General features: G+C 47.2%; 1 protein-coding gene across 10 annotated transcripts in view; it reads right to left on the bottom strand.

The window, feature by feature from the left end:
- Window positions 1–12592, bottom strand: part of TECPR2 (tectonin beta-propeller repeat containing 2) — an 82645-nt gene that overhangs the window by 10995 nt on the left and 59058 nt on the right. For all 10 annotated transcript variants that reach the window (XR_012073830.1, XM_072963758.1, XM_072963763.1 and 7 more), the window contains exon 17: window positions 10811–10959. Coding sequence is in view for 9 of the 10 variants with exons in the window: in XM_072963758.1 (XP_072819859.1) it covers window positions 10811–10959 (149 nt within the window). In the remaining variant the exon portion in view is untranslated. The remainder of the gene's footprint in view (window positions 1–10810; window positions 10960–12592) is intronic.

Below are 12592 nucleotides of genomic sequence, written 5' to 3'. Positions count from 1 at the left end.
GCTGACTGCCGCCCACACAGACCCGGGACTGGCCGTCCCGGGGAGGGACGCCCGGAAGGGAAAGACACCTGGAGGCGCCCTCTGGTTCGCTCCCCCGGGATCAACGTAGGCCCTTCCTGGTGCTCACATGTGCACATCAGCTGGGATGGGGTCCCCGGGTCTTTGCTTTAAACTCTGGGTCACCTGATGTTAGGGGACCAATGCAGGGTAAGGGCAGCCCATCCCTACTTGGGGGGTCCCTGACTGGGAATCCTGGCCACCCAGAACGAGAGAAAAGGCCTAGAGCCAAATATCCCAGAGAAGGCGAAAGTTTCTGAGAAGGGGAGTTCGAGGAGACGAAAGCTTGAAAACAACAGGTGTTCAGACGGAACCATGGGGCAAAAGGCAACATGGGGGAAAAATACAGTAAGTGGCAAAAATATTTAATTTTCCTCAAAATGGGGCTGTTCCGTTCAACAGCACTGCATTCTTGGAGGTCCCATCCCCTCACTTGCAGGCGGCACTCCTGTTCATCAAACAATTTAATATGCAACAGGGAGCGCCACCGCCACCGAGACCCCACTCAGATGCTCAGAGGAGCAGAGGGAGACAGACAGGTGGCCGGGGTGTCTCTGAGGAGCCGCAGCCCCACCAGTGTGGGTGGGAAGGGGTGACCTCAACCCACGGTTCGCAGCACTAGGTGTGATCACCTGCGAGGCTTTGGAACCCAGAGCCCTGGGCAATGATGGCAGAACACACCTGCCCTCTTAGTCCCTTCGGAAAGAAACAACACTACACGGACACTGGGAGTCAAAAACAAACAAGAAAGGGTCAAACCTCACAAGGACATGGACAATGAGAGGAGAATACAGCCACACGACTCGGGAGCTGGGAAGGAGCAGGTGAGGGGAAAGGGCTCAGCGGGGCCCAGCGGGCTGAAGGCAGCAGAGCGCAGGGACCGCCAGCAAACAGCCGGGGCCGGGCCATCGCGCACAGACCGCGCTCAGCGAGCCTCACGCACGCTCAGGGCCCCCCTCTATAACCACGATCACCACATCTAAGGAAAGCCTCTGTGTGGAAAAGAGAGGAGAGAAGAAAGCAGGCACCTCGGGGACCACGGGGGCCTCACAGGGGAGGAAGCTTCAGACACACCCTTGGGGGCAGGAGAAGCCCTGACAAGTGCGGAAAAGCGACAGCCATGCCTGAAATAAAACACAACCACACGAGCAAGCCGTGGGGCGCTGCAGGGTGAGGAGCAGGGCGAGAGCACACAGGGCAGGACGCAGGAGCAAAGGTGAGGGAGTAGAGGCCAGTTTGGGAAGAAACCAGGGCACAAAAGCAGGACTCAGAAACAGCGGACAGGAGCAGGGCGGGGAGAGGCGGGCAGAGACCCAGGGCCCAGGCCACGCCGCCGGCCGCAGGGCTCCCAGCACGGAGGCCACAACAGGCCCCGGGCGCACGCCACCACCTGTGCTCAGGACACTGCAGAGACGCCCGACAAACCTCCAGAGAGAGAAAAGCAGCTCAGAGGCCGAGGATCAGGTATCAGAACAGCTTCAGACTTCTCAACAGCAACGCTGGGCGCCAGGAGACGACGGAAGAAAAGAGTCTAACGGAAGAGGACTTCCAGCCTAGACGGCTGTGCCCGAGAGGTCAAGGGTGAGTCCCCGCCGGCAAAGCCCCTCAGACAAGCGGTGTCTCTGGAAGTCACCCCCACGGAGCCTGGAGGGCAAACTCCACCAGGACAGAGGCAGAAAGAGGAGGACGGGGCCCAGGGTGGGGGGGGGCGCACATGCACAGGCCGAGGGCGACTCCGGAAGGGGGCAGCCGGGCCCGCCTGCAGCCGCCAGCCCCCAGGGAGACGCTCCAACGTGAGATGCACGGACCCAACGTGTCCGCCCAATGGAGGGAAACTGAGGCAGCTGGCAGGGAGGGCTTGGGGTTGAATATGTAAAACCACACAGAAAACGAGATGGAAATACAAGAAATAGCTCCCCACAAAGTTATTCAGGGTAGGAAGCTAAAGGAAAGTAGTTCTCTGGAGAGGGGAAACCGGATGGGGAGACCTGTTTCCTGCAGCCCACATCATGCAGAGCAGGCTGACGTGGAACCTATGTGCTCACACGTGGGCTCTAATGAAAAGGAAAGCCAGCCAGACGTCTGAGCCCCACTCGTGCCGAGTCTCCCTCCAGGGAGGGAGCCAGGCCCGGGCATTTTGGACACGTGCCTCAGACGGTCCTCAGGTGGACGCGGCTCTTCTCCTCACTGGTCAGGAGGTGAAGGGCCAGTGAGTTTGGGCAATTTTCCCAAGGTCACTTGATCTCATATGGAAGAAAGTAAGTTTTAGTTCAGGTTCTTTTGATGTCAAGCAGTAGTCTCTGACACTGGAGGGGGCAGTCCTGGCTGGCAGAGCTCCAGCAGCCGCTGCTTCCCTAAGCACTGTACCCCACCTCCGATGCGGAAGGCCCTGAAGGCCCCTGGGAGGTGTCCACATACCTTCCCGCTGCGTCTGTCCGAGGTGCCTGCGCGCAGACCAGCTGGGAATGCAGCCTCTCTTTCTTTTATTAATTGAAGTAGAGTTCATTTACAATGTTGTGTTAGTTTTAGGTGTACAGCAAAATGATTCAGTCATGTGTGTATTTATAAATGTGTGTGTATGTATATATATACATACACACACATTTATAACAAAATATTGAATATAGTTTCCTGTGCTATACAGTAGGACCTTGTTTATTTTGTATATAGCAGTTAGGATCTGCAAATCCCAAACTCTTAATTTATCCCTCCCCCACTTCCCCTCTGGCACCTGTAAGTTTGTTTTCTATGTCTGTGAGTCTGTTTCTGTTTTGTAACTAAGTTCTCTTGTATCATACTTTTAGATTCCACATATATGTGATATCATTTGATATCTTTCTCCGTCTGACTTACTTGACTTAGTATGATCATCTCTAGGTCCATCCATGTTGCCGCACACGGCAATATTTCATTGTTTTTTTATGGCCAAGTAGTATTCCATTATGCGTGTGTGTGTGTGTGTGTGTGTGTGTGTGTGTGTGTGTCTCTCTCTCTCTCTCTCTATATATATATATATACACACACCATATCTTCTTTATCCAGTCATCTATTGATGAACATTTAGGTTGTCTCCATGTCTCAGCTACTATAAACAGTGCTGCTATGGACAGTGGGGTGCAGGGTATGAAGTCTCTTGCAGCTTCATGGACACAAGCAATGCTGGCTTGGCGAGACCAGGGTTAGCAACAGTGCTAACAGGTACACACAGGGGCAGCCAGTCTGGTCACCGAGAGAAGGTTTGGACCCAATGTAGACTGGCTTCCTTTGCCCCAAAACATCCTGTGTCAGTGTCCCACTACCATAATACTTTCTGTACTTGCTTTTTGCTTTTTCTGTCTATGTGTCCATCCATCCATCCATCTATCTTATTTTTGAATGTTCCTCTAAGTAAGCTGCAGACATCAGTAGCTTCCCCTAAACACTTCAACGTGTAAATCATTGACCAGAGCTCACTATTTGCTTCCAGTTTTATACTGAGGTGAAGTTTATCTACAGTAAGCGTACAGACTGGAGGCATGTCATTCTGTGAGTTTTGACAAATCATAACCCACAAGGAAGCAGCTTCAAGCCCCCTGCCAGTCACCTCCCCCTACCCCATCCAGGCAACCATGGATATGATTTTTGTCCCCAAAGGTTCGTTCTGTTGGACCTGTTCTGGAACGTCATGGAACCGGGGTAGTTGCTTCTTTCACTCAGGATGATGGCTGTGGGATGCTCTGTGGTGCTGCGTCAGCCGCGTCAGTTATCTCATTTCCTCTTTTCTGTACTGAGCTGTGGTAGCCATCACCATCCCTACCGCCCAGAGCTGGAGACACAGGTCCCCATGGTCTTCCAGGTGGTACTGGCCTGTGTGTTTTCCACCACCCCCCTTTTATTCAAAAGCAGGGACAGTCAGATGTGACCACGTCCCACGCTTGGCACACGAAGCTCCATGCTCCCGCCCAGGAGACGGGCACTCCCGCTGCTTCAGTGCGCACATGGTGTCTGGAGAGCAGGCCGCTCACTAGCATGTGAGGAGGGATTTAACGCACAGGGGCCCACGCGAGGTGAGCGGGACCTGCTTTGATCACCTGCCAGGCCCCGTTTCTGTCGGGGGGACACGAGCTGTCAGAACTCCCCGAACTCTCAGAAGCAGGCACTTGGATATGCCCACAGGGCTTGGCTTCGGAGTGTGGGGCTCCCCTCTTACTGCCATCTCTGCCCTCTGCGTGAGTGACCAGGTGGTGGGCGCCTGCGGAAGGTGGAGGGGGTAGGGGCTCAGCACCGCCCCAGTGGGAGCAGCGAGGAAGAAGCCCCTTCCCTGCCCCCCAGGGGGCCTCCCCTCTGATGCATCACCAGCGCCCAGCTCAGGCCGGTCCTCCCTGATCCTCACAGTCCTCCCGCCAAAGCCGTCCCGTCCTCGCTGTGAGCATCTCCAGAGACCTTGATGTGTCATGTTTCATCAAGTTCTGTCCCCAGCAGCACACGTGAGCATGGCGTTCTCACTGGATCACCTATTATCCTGCTTGCACATTTATTTTGCCTTTTTTTTTGTTGTTGTTCCAGACAGAGGGGAGCAAACGGGACCTCAAAGAAGCTCCAGCGAGGAAAGATGGGGGGGCCCCTCTGGGGCGGGGGTGGCAGGACAAGCCTCTTCTTCCACCGGGGCACACGGTGCCTGCAGAACCGTGAAACCACATCACCAAGTGTGTTTGCTTCAGAGGCATCTCTCACACGGACAGAAAACTCTAACCGAAGCAGCAAACTCCAAAGAAAAAGATGCTAAACACAACTATAAATATTTTCTCCAAATCCTTCTAAATGTTAGCAAGTCTGAAAACTGAGTCATTTGTTTTGAGCACTTTGTTAAAACTTCACTCCAAAACTACTACAGGAAGGAGGTTTCACCAGAGAAGAGAGCAGGATACAGAAATAGAGAAACCACTGTGAATTCCAGAGGGTCCCTGTGGCTTCACTTCTTTGCCTTCAGCATCTCCTACTGCTTCCATGTGTCTCAGCAGCAAACACATCCTTACCTGCAGACCAGGAAGGAACCTCACGACCAAGAAGGAGTAAAATGAAGTGGAAAGAGGTTGATTACGATCAAAACAAGGAAACTCCATTTACATCCTAACACTTGGATTCCATCGAACAGTCCTGACTTTCTAAATCTTTTAATGAGGCCTCATTTCCCTCCCCTCCCACTGCTGGACTCATCTTCTAAGGACCCTCTGCAATTTTAAGATTAATTTAAAATTCCATTTAAACGTAAGCTTTCTCCTAAAACACAGGCCCCAGCAGTCAGTGTCCCAGCCCAGGCCTTGGTGCCCAGCAAAGCTTGGAAAAGCGTAGCACAAAGGCCTGTGCAAATGGAAAGGCTGATTTTTCTTCCCACAGGAACCAATTGTGTACCTAGAAATCGCACGCCAACTGCATTTCTTCTATAGCACACTGAAAGCCACTGAACGAGAAAATGTGGTCCCCATTCAGCGAAACTGCTTGAAATAGTTAATGTTTAACAGCCTATTTAGCAATCACTACTTTATTCAGAGCACAGCTTTGAGGCCCTTTCATGTGAATTTGTTCTATTTTGGCCATTTTCCTGGGCAAAGCTGTTGATCACCACAGTCAACAGAGCACTCCAAGTAAAGCTTTCTTCACCCAATTTTAGCTCTGCTTCCTAGAGGTTATTCTAGAATATAAATGGAGAAAAGGAAGAGGAATTTGCAGTTTCACGTGGTCCTTGATGTAACCCTCTGGCTGGGCCACAACTCAGCCAGAGACACGAGTGCCCACGGCTGCAGACAGGTGCACAGCAGAGTCCGGCTGGTTGGGCCCCCGCTGCCCGCGGCTCCCTGCCCGGCTCCACTCCCCTCATCCTGGCCTTTGGCTCGACAGGAAGAGGCTGGGGCAGAGCACACGTGCTCCAACCTGCTCAACAGTCCTTCACCACCACCCATCCTGCAGACCTTGCTCTTCCACCAGGCAGCCCTTCACTGGCCCTGGCGTGGCTCTGTGCTGGGACCAAAGGACCGATATAGTCCAAGATTCCTCTAGGTCTTCCACAGGAGTGTGATGAATGTGACAAACACTGCTTAGAGCTCTCAGAGGAGTCTCCCTGGCAAGCAAAGCACTGTGCACAAGACGGTGCGGAAAAGCAAAGACTGGAGAGTAAACACATGAACCAGAGGACAGAGAGAGAGAATAATCAACAAAACCAAAAGATAGTTTTTGAAAAGATCCACAAAATTGACAAACTTTTAGCTAAATTAACTAAGAAAAAAGAGACCCCCCCCCAAAAGAAAAGAGACAAGACTCAAATTACCAAAATCAGAAACAGAAGAGGGGACATAACTACCAACCTTCTAAAAATTAAAAGGATTACAAGGGAATATTATAAACAACTGGATATCAATAAATTAGATAACATAGATGAACAAATTTCTAAAAAGATATATAAAAACTACTCAAATTGAATCAAAAAGAAATAGAAAATTCTGAATCAACCTATAACAAGTAAAGAGACTGAATCAGTAACCAAAAAACACCCCACAAAGAAAACCTGAGGCCTACACTGATGGACTCTAACAAACGCTTAAAGAATAATTAATACCAATCCTCCAGAAACTCTTCTAAAAAATATGAGAAGGAAACACTTCTCAACTCATAAAAGGTGAGCATTACCCTGATACCAAAACCAGACAAACACACGCCAAGAAAAGAAAACCAAAGACCAACTTCCCTTATAAATAGGGACCCAAAATTCCTCAACAAAATACTAGCAATCAAATCCAGCAATACATACAATCTGAAAAAGGCATCTACAGAAACACACAGCTAACACTGTTACTTAATGGTGAAAGACTGGATGCTTTCTCCCAAGATCAGCAACAAGACAAGGCTATCCATTCTCACCACTTCTATTCAGCATTGTACAGGGGATTCTACCCAGGACAATCAGGCAAGACAACAAAATAAAAGGCATCCAGGTAGGAAAGGAAGAAGTAAAGTTATCTCTATTTGTAGAAATGATCTTGTATTTAGGAAATCCTACAGAATCTACTAAAAAGTTATTAGAACCAATAAACAAGTTTACCAAGGTTTCCAAATACAAGAGCAGTATATAAAAATATACTAGCAATGAACAAACTGAAAACAGAACTAAGAAAAGAGTTCCATTTACAATATAATCAGAAAGAATAAAAGACAGAAATAAATTTAACAAAAGGAGCATAAAATGTATACTCTGAAAACTATACATCCATTTAAAGAAATAAAAGAAAACCTAAAAAATACAAAGACATCCCATGTTCATGGATTGGAAGGCTTAATACTATTAAGATGGCAGTACTTCCTCAACTGATCTACAGATTCAGCCCAATTCTTATCAAAATCCCAGTTTACATTTATTGCAGAAATTGACAAACTGATCCTAAAATTCATATGGATATATGAAGGACACACAAGTAGCCAAAACAATCTTAAAAAAGAAAAATCACTTCCTGAGTTCAAAATTTGATAAAGCCACGTAATCAGGACGGTGTGGTACTGATGACACAGTGACAGACATGCAGATCACTGGAACAGAGCTTAGAGTCCTTACATTAATGATCAACTGATTTTGACAAGGCTGTCAGGACAATTTAATGGGGAAAGACAGTCTTTTCAATAAGTGGTGCTGGTATAACTGAGTATCTACACTTAAAGTAAAAGAAGGAATATGGACACCTTCACACCATATACAAAAATTAACTCAAAATGAATCAAGCATCTAAATGTAGGAGTTAAAACTATAAAACTTCTAGGAGGAAACACAGGTATAAATCTTCCTGACATTGGCTTAGGCAGTAGTTCTTAGACAGGACACTAAAAGCACAAGCGATGAAGGGAAAACACAGATAAAAGGGGCGTCATCAAAATAAAAAAACTTTTGTGTATCAAAGGACACCACAAAAAAGTAAAAAGATAATGCAGAAAATGAGAGAAAATATTTGTAAATCATAATTCTTATAAAAGGGTCTAGTGTCCAGAATACATAGAGAAGTCTTACAATTCCACAATAAAAGGACAATACAATTAAAAAATAAGCAAAATATTTGAATAGACACTTCTCCAAAGAAGATGTACAAATGATCAACCAGCACATGAAAGGTTGCTCAGTATCACTAGTCACTAGGGAAATGCAAATCAAAGCCACAGGGACATGGGGGTGTAATGTACAATCTGAAAGCTGCTAAGAGAACAGATCTTAAAAGTTCTCATCCCAAGAGAAAAATTGTAACTATGCATCATGACAGATGGTAACCAGACTTACTTCACAATATACACAAATACTGAATGGTGATGATGTTGTACAACTGAAACTAACATGTTATATGTCAATTATCTCTCAATTTAAAAAAACCCAATTGAATTATAACAAAAAGTGCCAATTTGGATCAGATCACTTTCTTTATGGGACTATTCTAATATAAATCATAACATTCAGTAACTCACACAATATACAAATTAATCTTTCCCTATTTCAATAGTTTTTACCCTGTTTAAAAAAAAAACCCACAGCAAGATGCCATTTTATACCCAAGATGGCTAGAATTAAAAAACTGGGCAAGAAAATTTTTCAGTGAGCATGTAGAGAAACTGGAACCCTCATACACTGCTGGTAGAACGTAAAATGGTGGAGACACTGTGGACTACACTCTGGCAGTTCCTTAAAAAGTTAAGCATACAATTACCATATGACCCTGAAATTCCACTGAAAGTTACATACACAATAGGATTGAAAACATATGTCCACAAGTCTTGTACATGGAAGTTCACAGCAGCATTATTCATGCAGCTAAAAAGTAGGAACAACCCAAATATCCATCAACTGATGAATGGATAAACAAAATGTGGTCTATCTACACAATGGAATATTATTTGGTCATAAAAAGGAGCGCAGTACTGACACACGCTACAACCTGGATGAACTCTGAAAATACGACACTCAGAGGAAGACAGCAGACATACTGTATGGTTACATTTATATGAAATAGGAACATCCAGAGAAGGCAAATGTAGAGAAATAGTAGATTAGTGGCTGCCAGGGCCTGAGGGGGTGGGGGTTCTGGGAGGAAAGGGAGTGACTACTAACGGTAAGGGGGTTTCTTTTTGGGGCGATGAGAAAGTTCTAGATTTGGACAGCAGAGATGGCTGCACAACTTTGTGAATATTCTAACCACCACTGAGTAGACTGTAAAAGGGTGAATTGTAACTCTTTAAAGAAATAACATAAAGCTGTTAGAAAAAAACAAAGAAAGAAGGGGTTGACAATGGCATACCAAAGGAGCCAGGCAACAAGGTGTCTTGCCGAAAGAGAATCTGAGGACAGCACTGAAACCAACTACAAGCCGGCTTGCTTTCGTAATCACTGAGCACCGGCAGCGCTCAGCCATGCCAGGGACAAAACCCCGCCCTCTGCAGGGAGGCCTGTGCCCACCGTGCCACTGTGTGCAGAGGAAGATGGGGCACTCGCTGTCACCTCATGTGTGCACGGCGCTTTCTAACTCAGGAAGTGTCATCACAGACAGGATTCAACTCACCCCCCACAACCCTGTGAGGACTAAGAGCAACACGGAGCCTCCCTGAGGCCATGACCACTAACCCGTGGCCTGAAAGAACTTGGGACCTAAGTCCTGTCCAACTGTAGGGTTTCCCGGCACACAGCGCGTGTCTGATGGGCAGGCCTAGTGGTCCTCATGGCCAGCCCTGCATCTTGTCCCTTGACCTCTGCTGCCCCATCCCTGAGAGTTCGTGATGCCCAAAACGCAGTCATGAACACAGGCATTCACCTAAACACTCAATTTCCTTCCTGTCTCCATTTAAACATTTTCTGTGCAAGGACTAACCACTCCTGCCATGCCACCACCTCCTCACATGGCAACTGCATGTTTTTCCCAACAAAGTCACAAAGTGAGGACTAGCAGGAGTTAGATCAAGTGACTCTCATTAAATCACAGTTCCCTAATTATAAATTTTAGCAGAAATATACTTAGCATAGAAACAAGGCCCATTAGATATTTAAGGGTAACTAAACAGTACACTAAAGCCACACTTCTGCTGCTTATTTGAGTGGCAAAACAGTCAAAAGATGGGGGAGGGTGTAGCTCAGTGACAGAGTGTGTGCAGAGCATGCATGAGGTCCTGGGTTCAATCCCCAGGGCCTCCATTAAAAAAAAAAAATCAACCTACTTACCTCACCCCCCCAAAAAAAATAATAATCAAGAGAAAAAGAAGAACATTTAGAATACACGGTAAACAAACACAGCAGGGGCGGGGGCAGGGATGGGGCTCACCAGAGAAGGAATTTCTTCCACAAACCAGGAAAGGCACTCCCAAAATGCTGGCTATTGATTATCTCCATGACAAGATTTTTAAGTGACTTTTACTTTCTTCTCTACACTTTTGGGTACTATTTACAATTTTTTTTTAAAATAATGCTCATTTTTATAAAAAGTTAAAAACAAAATATTTTTATTTTGAGAAACAAAAAACTTAGCAGTGGCTCAGATAATCTTTAACAATCTGTTAAACTTCACAAATATCAACTTCTAAGTCTGGGATGCCAATGAAGAGTGTGTGTTGACCTGGGGCACGCCCGGGTCCCCAGATTCCCAGACACAAGGCTCTGCCCCCACTTGCTGGGAGGCCCACACAAGCGTGGTTCTTTCCCAACACCAGCATCCAAACAGCTCCCTGAGGAGCAAGTTGGCATCAGTTAACTTTTGCTTACCTGGACAGGTGGCTCAATCATTATCCAGGCAGGAAGCATCAGACTGGGATTCAGAGGCTGGGTTCCTACGCGGAAGTAGACTCCCCCCCTGGAATCACAGGCCCAGATGTGCTGGTTTCCACAGGCCAAGCTCGTCAGTTTTACAGCTCCTGAAGACAAATAAAGGAAAAGTACACGCACTCACGACTTTTGTAAAATGACTGACCTTTCACTTAGTCTGTGAGCACTGATGTTACACTCCACAGGAACAGACAGGGCTGCACTTGCAGCTGAACCGCAGCTGGAGAAACTATAGCACAGGAGCGTCACCAAGGCCTCTGGCTGCCCTGCCACCTGCCAGGTGCCACGGCGAAGCAGTCAAGACGCCATCAGCACAGTGCCCTCAGCCACCAAGCACGGAGCTTAATTTCTCAATGGGGGCCCCATCATTAGCTTCAACAGATACAGAACTGTCACCTGCAAATTCTGGATCTGGGGAGAGAGAATTTACCTCTGTAGGTAACCTTGATCCTAATTAGAATTACGATTAACTAATTAAGCCTCCTAGAATCTTCACTTTTCTTTTTACACTTTTCCTTGTTGATTAAACCAATTTTAAGAGGAAAGGAAGCGGGAGGAGCCTTTAGAGAGAAATTACACAGATTATTGTCTTTCTGGCAAAGAGAGCAACAGTCAAGTTACAAACCTCCTGACAATGACGCGTGGCTATTATCCCCCCAGTCCCCACGCGAAGCCAGACATGCAGAGATCTGCTCGAGTTCCCAGGGCGGGAACGTGGCTAAGCCAGGAGACAAAGGTGGACTCAGGCTCGAACCCAGGCCAGCCGGACCGCTCCCCATCAGCTCCCTCTGGCCTCTGGGACTCCACATCCAGGGCGTGCACAGACCTTACACATTCAGTTCAGTCAACTCTGACAAATGAATGTGCCCAGGTAACCCACGTCTTATCAAGTTATGGGACATTTTTATCACCCCAGAAAGTTCCCTCAGGCCCCTTCTGGGCAACCCCTTCTGCCCCAAGGCAACCACTCTTCTCATCTCTACCACCGTGGATCAGTTCAGTCCAGTCTAGATGTCACGTGAACAGAACCACACGTATGCACTCCCCAGAACTGGCTTCTTCCACTCCATGTGATGTACTGTACACGAGATTCACCCACAGTCACACCTTTTTATCACTGAGTTTATTCCACTGCATGTAAACACCACAGTTGGCTTATCCTGTGGGCATTTGAGCCATTTCCACGTTTTGCTATCAGAAGTAAAGCTAATGTATATAATCATTCCTGCAGAAGACTTTTTTTTGTGAACATGTGCTGTTTTTCCTGAATAACACCTAGGTGTGGAACTCTGGGCCACAGGGCAGAGGTATGTTTAACTCTGAAAGAAAGCGCCAGTTCCCCATACCTACCCACCAGCAGTGTACTCGGGGGCCCACAGCACCCACTTTTGGTGCCATTTCCACATCAGCTATTCTAATGAGCGTGAAGTGGCATCTTGTCATTGTTAGAATTTGCATTTCCCTGATAACTAATGATGCGGAGACTCTTTTAATGTGCTCATAGGGCATCTGTATATCTTCTTCTGTGAAGTGTCTGTCAAGTCTTTTGCCTGTTTCTCAAGTAGAATGGTTTGTCTTCTGATGACTCAGTTAGAGGGTGAGTCATTTTGACTTTAAAGCAGGGGGAAATGGGTGCAGCTACATTCAGCTGGCAGTGCTGTTCTGGGATACCTCACACAGCTGTCACTGGCATCAGATGACAGCCCGTGTGTCTGCACCAAA

This window comes from Vicugna pacos, chromosome 6 (assembly GCF_048564905.1).
Source record: "Vicugna pacos chromosome 6, VicPac4, whole genome shotgun sequence".
NCBI lineage: Eukaryota > Metazoa > Chordata > Mammalia > Artiodactyla > Camelidae > Vicugna > Vicugna pacos.
Note: the sequence above shows the minus strand (reverse complement) of the source record. Positions and strands in the feature narration are given on the sequence as shown.